Consider the following 9,698-nt stretch of genomic DNA (forward strand, 5'->3'; position numbering starts at 1 on the left):
AGTCTAGCTGGCCTAGACGAATGTAACAGAGCAAAGCAAAGGAAGCGGGCCGCACCTGGTTCGGCAGCTGGTTGAGCGTTCTGTACGCCAGGATTTCGTGGTCGATCTCCCTGGCACCAGTCCCAATGCGGCGGGCAGGGGCACAGTCGGCGGGCACGGTGGGCGCATTCGTCACTGTGCGCGCATGCAGTGTGTGGGTCGGCGCACGCCTTGCGGACGTGCGATGCAACTGCACCACTCACGGGTCACGCGGATCTCTGCAACGTGCTACATGAAGGCGCCTGCGAGCGGTCGAACGTTTCAATACGGTACCCTGATCTCGGCGTCACATGTGGCCGCGCGGATCATCGTTTACGTTGTCAGCACTTTATTAAATTCCTTTGGAGTAGATTTGACTTGAATATATAGACGTCGCGCCGCTGTATGGCCAGGGCGGCAGAGGCGCCCCTGCAAGGCGACTGTCAGCACGCAATGCATGACAAAGCTCGCGCCCTGCTGCGACACACGCATGCACTTCACGTGAGTCAAGGAGAAAGCTGGCAGCCTGTATACTGCACCAACCTTAGGCTTGTTTGAGAGATATGTTAGGCCTGATTGATGGCGACTCCTTTTTTGAGCGCACACCCCATTGAGCTGGTCAATGAGTCTAGGCTGCAACTGCTCCCTTGTGGGCAGTGTCCCCTTAGGCCTGTACTAGACTACTGTGTTGGTGTACTTAATCAAGCATGCAAAAACCTACAAGGGCGCCTTCTGTCACGTGTCACATCTGCGTGTGCATCTCGATTGCAATGATGCCCCAGCAAAACAGCAAGCAGCCCTCTATGGGGTCACCTTGCATGATGATGCACGCTTGGCAGCTGGCAGGCGGCGTGCCCTCATGCATGATTGCAGCAACTTGGGGCTGCATCGGCGCTGTTTGGCAGCAGCACATTCCACTCGGTCACAGTGGCTGCTCTGTCATAGGTGCACTTCACAGTTTGGCAACGGGCTGCATGACAAATCGGATACGTCGATCCTGTCAGGCTTGTGATTGCGTCGTTCACACAAAAGACGGTAGGATTCACTTTTTCAGGCAACCCCAAGCCATGTAACCCGCATTTGGAGGTGTAAGGGGCTCTGGTAATGAGTGGCTCACTTACAGCATCCGGTGATGCCCGGCAAACCATACGGGTGGGTGGTTGACTTGAACGTTGAAGACAATACGTTAGCGTGGCCAATTTTTTTATCTGCTGACCAGCAACAGCAGCAACGCTTGCGACGATCAACACCACCCGGACGCAGGCTGAGAGTTCGCCACGGGCAACCCAAGTGGACCTCCAGCACCCACCGCAGCGATGGGCAACAGAGCTTCCCTGCATTATTATGAGCTACCTGAGCCCACGCTCTGCCCAGACGGCCGTGGCCAAGGCGACCAGCCGGCGCCTGCCAGTCACAGGATCACGGGACCTACCCCTACCATATGGCCGGTTCTCTCGGCGCCGCTGCCCCGCAGCGTGGCGCGGCGAAGCCGCATACCATTAGAAATGGTTGAGGTAGACTACGCAGAGCCGCTGTCCACACCCTATCAGCAGGTGGCGCCTGGGATGGGCGAAGGAACTCGGGGGCACGCACGGCGTGTGCGGCTCCAACGCCCTCGACGCCGCATGGCCCGCGCCCGCACCTGCCCCGTGTTCCTGAATGCCCCGGCAAGAGAACGCCAGCCTTCTTGTGTTGGCCTCTGGCGGGGTTGCTGTGACCCTCCTGCACGCGCGGCGTGCCGCTCCTAACAGCAACCTCACCAACACTCAATCGCCTGTCAACACCAGCGCTCGCACTCACGCGCCCACGCAAATGCCCAACCATCACCACCACGCGCAGGTCGGCGCGCTCGTGCAGCCGCAGGCAGCGTCCGCTACCGCCGCGGATGCTGCGCGGGCCGCCCAGCTCGCCCCTGAAAGCTCATTCGGATCTAGCAGCCAGCAGCGCACGCGTGTGGGGCCGGCGGCCGCGGCCGGCTCCCAGGCGTCCAGCCCGCCAGCCAGCGCGTGCGCGTCTTCGGCGGCGGACGCGCCCTCTACATTGAGGCTGAAGGTTGGCCACGGCGCGGCCGACCACTGGAGCCGCCGCTGCAACGACTGGCTTGAGGCCGCGCACGCCGCCGCGCACGAGGTGCGGGGCGACGCCGGTTGCGCGCGGCGCCCTCTGCACCGCACGCACCATGCGGCTGCGGCGGGCAAGCACGCAGCCTCAAGCGCCCATACATGTGGCGCGCCACAGCAAGCACTCATCGTGCATCCTCTCCCACCGCCGCACCGACCGCACCGCCTACCGGTGCCTCAACCCAATTGTGAACCGCCAGGTCCAAGTGGGAGCGCTCGACACAGCGTTCCTAGAGGCAACGCTAGCGATCGCTGGCCCCCCTGCTTCATCTGGCTTCCTGGACGAGCGTTTGGAGCTGTCAGTGGCGGTTTCCAGGCGCCTGGGGGGCAGCAGCGGCAGCAGCGATTGCGGCGACGGCTGCTGCGTATACCAGGGGCTGTTCAGCAACGCGCCTGTTGCTGTGAAGGTCATGCACTCAGGGGGGAACGATCAGGCCAAGGTAGGTGACTGAAATTGTATGCGTGCGTGTGTGCATGTGTGCGTGCGTTGATGCGTGTGTGCATGCGTGCGTGTGTGTGTGGGGGGGAGTGCGAGCGCCAGGCGGTGCAGCTGCATGCTCGGCATGTTGCCGAGCGCACATTGCCATAGGATGCTCTTCAATGCGTCACAAGCACACAACCGCTGCCTCCTGTGCCCCGCATGCTCGACACCGCCGGCGCAGGCTGTGGCCCACGCCATGGAGATGGCCGTGCTGTCGAGCGTGCAGCACCCCAGCATCGTCCAGGCCTACGCCTGCCTGCCAGACATGGCACGGCTGCCAGGTGGGCGAAACGGCCGCAGCTATTCCGCGCAGCACACCTGGTCCCTGGCTTCCCTCCGGTTGGGCTACCAAAATCCATGACCGGCGTTCATCAATCCCGTCACGGCACAGAACCTCTGATGCGGCCGTACACGTGCTCCCTCACCCACTTCGCACAGACGACACCAGGTCGCCGGCGCCGACCCTGACCTTCCGCGGGCTGCTGCCTGGGGAGGACGCCCACGGCGCTGCCGCCTGCGACGTTCTCATCATGGAGGTGTGCCCGACACCCCTTCGCAGCGGCCGGTTCCTGGCTGCACCTGTGCACCTGCAGATTGCCGCTCCACGCGCCCCAGAATCCTACATTTGTGATCACTCATTTGGCTCCTGTGTTCCAGTAAATTGGTGGCAGCAGCTCCGATTCCTGAGAAACCGATTCTTTGCCCCACCCGTTCTGTGAACCCCCCCCCCCCCAGCTCTGCGACCGAGGCACCTTGCGCGACGCCCTTGCCGCCGGCGCGCTGCCCGCCGGCCCCGCCGCCGGCGCCCCCTGGGGTGTGGCCGTGCTGCTGCTGGACGTGGCAGCCGGCCTCCACTACCTCCATTCCATTGGCCTCGCACATGGCGGTGTCGAGGTGGGGCCTGTGCTGGCAGCATAGCGGCCCCGAACGCCGGCGCCGCTCTCGCCGGGCCTCACATAACCTAGCGCAGGCTGTGTTGGCTTGGCGCACAGGCTGGATTTGGGGACCTCGGGACTGGCTTTCTGCTGTCCTTGCGTAGACCTGTCTACCAGGAGTCCTGAGTCGGCTACCTTGACCTCTCCTCCCTGCAGGCTGAAAACGTCCTGCTAAAGACCAGCGCCGATCGCGATGGGCCAGGCGTGCAGGCCAAGGTGCGGCACGGCGCCAACCCACCCTCTCTGAATCAACGGCGGCACGCGGTGCCCGCCCCTTGATTTATCATAAGGAGATGCACCCCGTGTCCGTTCCCTGTTGCAGAGGCGGCTGCTGCACCGAGCGCAATCCTTGTGCCGGTGTCGGTCGCCCCCAGTTTCAACGCTTTGGCCATCACGCCATCCCCACTCCTCCTGCCCCACGCGTCCCTTCACTCGCAGCTGGGTGGCTTCGGCAAAGCTCGCATCCTGCCTCGCCTGGGCGGCCGCGGCGACCCCCTGGAGGCCCTCTCCCTCGCCGGCGGCGCCTCGCACAGCACCCTTGTTGGCGCTGACTCAGCAGGCTCAGACGGAGGGCTCCTGTCAGACGGCCTCGTCGTCGTCACCGCCAGCCCGGGCAACTGCGCGCGCTGCTGCAGCGGGGGCACGCCAGCCGCGTCGTTCGCCGGCGATGTGTATGCTTTTGGTGAGCTCTGGCTCGGGTCAAGGGTCAAGGTGATCTCTGTCCCGATTGTTGTCGGTGGGGCAATCACAGCCTTGCGCCCCTTCTGAAGTGAGTCTCCTGCACACAAGCCTAGGAGCCTCATGCACAAGCCTTGGAGTCTCACGCACACAGGCCTGAGAGTTTCATGCACACAAGCCACCCCACACGCACGCAGCCAGGCATTTGTTCTCCGCCCCTCTATATAATGTGAGGCACACACTCACTCGGTGATGGGCTATCACGTCTGTTCAATCCGCATACACAGGCGCCCTGCTGCTGCAGACCCTGGACACCTGCCGCGGAGTGCTTGGCCCCACGTCCGGCCCCACCCGCTGCGCCTACAGTGCCCTGGCGGCAGACTGCATGGCGCCTGCCGCCTCTTTTCGCCCCACGATGGCTGCCGTTGCGGCGCGCCTCGAAGCCATGGCTTGAACAAGACATACCCCGCCTACGGTACATCTGAGGTTTTGCGCATCATGTACAATGCCCAACAGAAAAATAGGCAGCACCAGTCATCGCGATGTTGACTCCCTCTTTTCTGCTGCTCCTCCTTTGCCGGGCCCACCTGCCCTGACGCACATCCATCTCATTGATACCTTATTGCACCCCACCCCTCTTGTCACAACATTCCATCCCACCCATCGGGCGGCACTTATGAAATTAATGATTTGGCGCCGCCTTGGCATCTCACCCTGCCTGGTGGGACGATCCCCCAAGCGGCCCTTAGGACGTCCCGCCCCGCCAGCCGGCCCATACGCTGCTGCAGCAGGCCTGTGCGTGCGCGGGACGTCCTGCCGCCCGCTGCTGTTGACCCCCGCAGCGCCCTCCCTGGGTCATCTGCACGTTTCAGACCCTGTCGATCTAGACTACAACACACTTGGAAAAACCCTACGCGCTCCACGTGGAAATAAATTGACAGCCTGTGTTCGCACCATTTGGCAGCCCCTCTGCCTCACCGCCTGGCTCGACATTTGTACTGTCCACCACCGCTGCCTCGCAGCTTTGCCTCATCCCCGCGGCCGCGCCTCGGCCGTTGATTCGTGGCCGCGGTCATCCCGCGCGCTTGAGCTCTCTTAGCTCAGCAAGCCCCTTCCCCGACGCCTTCACGCGCAACCGCGATTGCACCCGGGTTTTGGGGCGCCTTACCTGGCACGCGCCAGGCCCAGGGTCATGGTTAGTGCGTATTGTGCACGTGCTGCCACCAAACATCCATCCGTTGACAAGAGTAGTCTGGATTACGACTTGCAGTCCTGCTCAGGCACCGATGCACGGCCCGTACATCGTTTCTTGCGCAAACGCGGGCGCCTTGCCCGTTGATGTTGCTGTCCGCTTTCTTGGCCACACGTGTGTGCAAGGGCATGCCCTCTGCTGCTACGCTGGCTGCCTCACCAGCCCGGTGGCATGAGCGACGCAGCCGACCCGAGTCTGCAGGCCTGTTGCCTGCCCACCTGCCTTGTCTCCCGACTCGTTTCTAATTCCTTCTTGGATTGTATCAGATCTCGATGATTGGAGGTGCTCCCAGCTGCAGGGATCTCGCACCTGCCCAGAAGATTCAATTGTCGCCTTTTCTATTGGGTGGTGAAAGCGCCTGTGCCTGGCGGCCAGCATCAAAGCCGCTTGCAATTGCCCAAAGACCATGCGTCTAGAGCGCGGGACGACAATTGAACTATCCAAGAAGTGTGACTGCCCCTTTTTAAATGGGCACACCTGCTGTGCAGAGTGTTTTATGATTTGCAACCCCTTCTCTTTAGCGCCCCTGGGGTGCAAAAGGCTGTTGCTTTTGAAGTCATGCCGTGGTGTTGCCGGCTGTGCAGTGCCGGCTGCATTTGATTGCAACCACACTTTACAGCGACTGTCCGTGCGGCCCAGGTGCGGCCACCGGGCTGCTGCAGGCGCCTGGCCCAGACTTGCTGGCGGGCTCTGCCCATCAGCAGTGGTGGCGAGCTATTGATCAGGGAACACAAGGGTTGTCGTCTGGGGGTACGATCGTGTTCACGGAGGCTGCATAAATCGCACAAGATTTGTGGTCGTCTATGGGGCATCGATGTTGAATACAGATTCCACAAGATGCAGCCCTATTGCCCCGTTTCACCTCTTCTCCTCCCTTGTTGTTGTCATCAATGGCAAAAGTGCACACGCACCAGGCTTCACAGCACGTTGAACGCCACTCAACAGCGGCGGCCATGCCAGCCGATGCACGCTACGTCACAAGCGTCCGCGGCTTGCCGTTGCTCTGTCAAACCGTCCCCCGTACACCCTTCCACCGTCCAAGGTTGCCATCACCGATTCGGAAGCGTTCTGCCGATTGCCAGCCTGGTATCTTGCAGCGCATGCACCCGATGGCAATTGCACGCGTTGCTTTTTTCGGAGCAATGTCGTTGATTCTGGCGAGGATGCAACAATGCATCTTCACAGGGTAAGGCTGGCCAATGACAATAATGATAGTGGCGGCATGCATTTTGCTTGGATAAATTACGCATCATCCCAATTCTCTTAGTGTTGTATATCATTTGCACGAGCCTTGTCAGGCCCTGCCCAACAATCTTGGCTCGTTCGGAAGCATGAAACGCATCCTGCCATGCACACAACCTACATGTGCGTGGCCGAGGTGGCATGCGGTGCTGTTGGTGTGACGAGTGATTACTGTGCCAGCCTCGCGCGAACACGCGTCCGCCCATGGCTATGCTCAAGGCCTCGCTCCCTGTGAGAACTGCGCACTGCATCATGGATCCCTTCAACCTTGGCGAGCACACGACCTTGCAACAGAAAGGAGCGAGGGGTGCACACTAGGCTGCACTTGGGGGGCTGGGAGAGGGTAATTGCATAGTTCTGGAACTACGATATAATTGGCCTTAAATGAGATATTCTGATAGACCTGGTGTACATTGTGAGCGACGATTCGCCAGCGGCTGCACGTGTAACCATACTTCTGCACATGGCCTTGCAGCAGCTCAGACCAGGAACACAGTCTGTGCTATAACATCAATTGGATGATGACTAAGGGGTCGGTAAAAGCATAAATGCACATAAGGCGCACTCGCTAATGGCTGGGCGCCTGGCACCAAAGCAGCACGCTGCCACTGCGAACGCCGACGGTTTCTCTACTGTGCGGCCACTCATGCTGAGCTGGGTTGCGGCAGTCACCTCCGCCCCCAGCGGCAGAGTTGGGACTATGGTCCGACGCACATACAGGAGCAAGTGAGAAGGGGGAATCGCAAGGCTGGCCAGTGACATATGTGACATGTGCCCGAGATATGTGCTGCATTGCATTTGCATGCATAGATTTGTACCCCTGGACAGAACCTTGCCGGCCGCACGCACCTGGCAGCGGCGCCGCCCAAGCAGACCCTCTGTGATGGCAGGGAGATGATGCGCAAATGTTGACATTCGAACGGCGAGGTGCGATCTGCACACAGCTTTTATGGCAGCAAAACAAGAATGCAATGTGAAGCTTCTGGGTGGATTCAGGATGAGGTGGAGGGCATCACCTGGCCACCCCCGCCGTCCTGCCTGTGCAATGTTGACCAGGTGTGTCAGGCAGCAGGACACTGTGCCACGCGGAGAGCAGCCTGATTGCGAGCCTGGTGAGCAGCTGCTCAGTGAGTAGGGTACATGATGTGCATGCATTTGGTGCGCACAGGTAGCCACAGCCCATATCCGCGAGGAAATCATGGGGTCACCTGCTGTGTGCACGCCCCGAATTCGAACGAGTCAAGCCGCCAACTGGACGGCTGCACTGACATCATGACATATGCCACAGGATGAGAACGATGCGGTGTCCGTTCAAGCTTGCAGATGGCTTGAATGTTTCTCTTGCGTGTGTTCCGGGGAACTCAGGAACCAGATCTGAATGTCACCGTACTGTAGCATTGAAGTAGCGGATGCCATTGTCGATCGAGGATGTGTACATCAAACCGCTAATTTCACAACCTTGATTTTCTCACAGGGTTCCCAGCCATATGCGCGCGCTCCCGCAGCACAGCATGGTGTTGTGCAAGCGCAGCGTGCGGGGCTGCGCCAGCAGCTCCCGCCACGAGCCTCAACAGCGGTTCGCATTCCAGTTCGCGAGCCGACCCCTCTGCCGCCGCTGCTGGTTGCCTCAGGCGGCAGCGGCCGCCACCGCGCCAGATGGCCACGCCGGCCCTGCGAGCGGCGCCACCGGCGGCACCGACCCCGCCGCCCGCATCCTCGCATGCGCGTGCGCTGCGCCACCGCGCGCACATGCTGGCCTGACGCCGGGCGGCTACCGCGGCCTGATCGCCAGCCAATCCATTTCAGAAGGCGAGGAGGTGCTGGCTGTCCCAATTGCAAACGCCCTCATTGTGTCTGAGCACCCGCCCCAAGCCAGCGGCGGCGGCGCGGCGGCAGCAGCTGCGCTCGACGAATGGACGCTCACGCACGCGCTGCAGCTGCCGCCGGCGCTGACAAGCTTCCTGCAGCAGAGCGGCGCCGTTTGGGAGGCGCGCTTGGCTGCATGGCTGCTATGGCTCATCCAGCGGCGGCGGCGGCGACGCCCTGCGGGCGGCGGCGGCGGCAGCCAACTCAGGGAAGCAGCCGTGGGCGCCGCCGCTTGCCCCGGCGGCGCCCAGGACAGAGTTGCCAGCAACAGCGGGAGCAGCAGCGGCACCAGCGTTGGCAGCAGTAGCAGCAGCGGCGGCAGCGACAACAGCGGTACAGATGGTGACGTCATCGTGGTTGCTGACCTGTGGGATGCATACATCGACTCGCTGCCCGGCCCGGATGAGATGAGCACGTTCTATGACTACACCGCTGACGAGGCGGACGCGTGGCTCGCGCTGTCGGCGTGGCGGGTGCGCTGGCCCCACGCCGCCTGTCTGGCGTCGTTGTGATGTGCAGCCGGCAGCCGCAGCGGCGGCTTGCGCCTTTGGCCGTGCGGGGTCAGGGACAGCCTTTATTTGGCACCGTCGAGCCTTTCAAACAACCAAAAGTAGAAAATCCGCACCGCCAACACCTGGTCTCAAACCTTCAGATTACCTCTGGTGATCCTCGGCCCGCGTCTCTCGTGCACTCAACGTGTGCCCAAACCATCCCTCCGCCGCAGGACCGCGCCGCGGAGCAGCGAGCAGAGGCAGCCTCGATACATGACCGCTGGTTCGCAGCCGCCGCGGCCGCGTCGCCGCTGGCGGCTCTGGGTCTGTCGGACTGCGTTGAGACCACCGCCTGGGCGCTGTCGCTCGTGCGGTCGCGCACTTTCGGCCGCGCGCTCGGCGGCGTACTCGGCGGCGGTTTGCCAGGTCAGCAAGTGCAGGCGCCGCCGCCGCAGGAGGGCGAGGAGGGGGGCGAGGATGTCGCGGATTACGAACTTGAAGCAGACGATGAGCCCGTCAGCCTGCTGATGGTCCCGGGCATCGACCTGGTCAACCATTCGTTTGACCACAACTCCCGCTTCGAGGTCGCCGCGCCTGGCGGGGGCGGCGTGGGGG

The 9,698-nt window shown here is 62.0% G+C and overlaps 2 protein-coding genes across 2 annotated transcripts in view; both read left to right on the plus strand.

Moving 5' to 3' along the window:
* Window positions 1–2,548: 2,548 nt before the first annotated feature.
* MNEG_9020 (hypothetical protein) lies at window positions 2,549–4,686 on the plus strand (the record flags this gene model as incomplete). The annotated part of the gene is made up of 7 exons (XM_014042506.1): window positions 2,549–2,578; window positions 2,801–2,900; window positions 3,058–3,155; window positions 3,355–3,513; window positions 3,711–3,770; window positions 3,993–4,236; window positions 4,520–4,686. 7 exons carry the CDS (start codon window positions 2,549–2,551, stop codon window positions 4,684–4,686), a joined length of 858 nt encoding a protein of 285 aa, XP_013897960.1.
* A 3,006-nt stretch (window positions 4,687–7,692) lies between these two features.
* Window positions 7,693–9,698, plus strand: part of MNEG_9021 (hypothetical protein) — a gene marked incomplete at both ends in the record, with an annotated part of 3,109 nt that continues 1,103 nt past the window's right edge. The window contains 3 exons of the mRNA XM_014042507.1: window positions 7,693–7,782; window positions 8,358–9,065; window positions 9,317–9,691. Of these exons, the coding sequence (XP_013897961.1) occupies window positions 7,693–7,782; window positions 8,358–9,065; window positions 9,317–9,691 (1,173 nt within the window). The remainder of the gene's footprint in view (window positions 7,783–8,357; window positions 9,066–9,316; window positions 9,692–9,698) is intronic.

This window comes from Monoraphidium neglectum (genome assembly GCF_000611645.1).
Source record: "Monoraphidium neglectum strain SAG 48.87 unplaced genomic scaffold scaffold01792, whole genome shotgun sequence".
NCBI classification, from domain to species: domain Eukaryota; kingdom Viridiplantae; phylum Chlorophyta; class Chlorophyceae; order Sphaeropleales; family Selenastraceae; genus Monoraphidium; species Monoraphidium neglectum.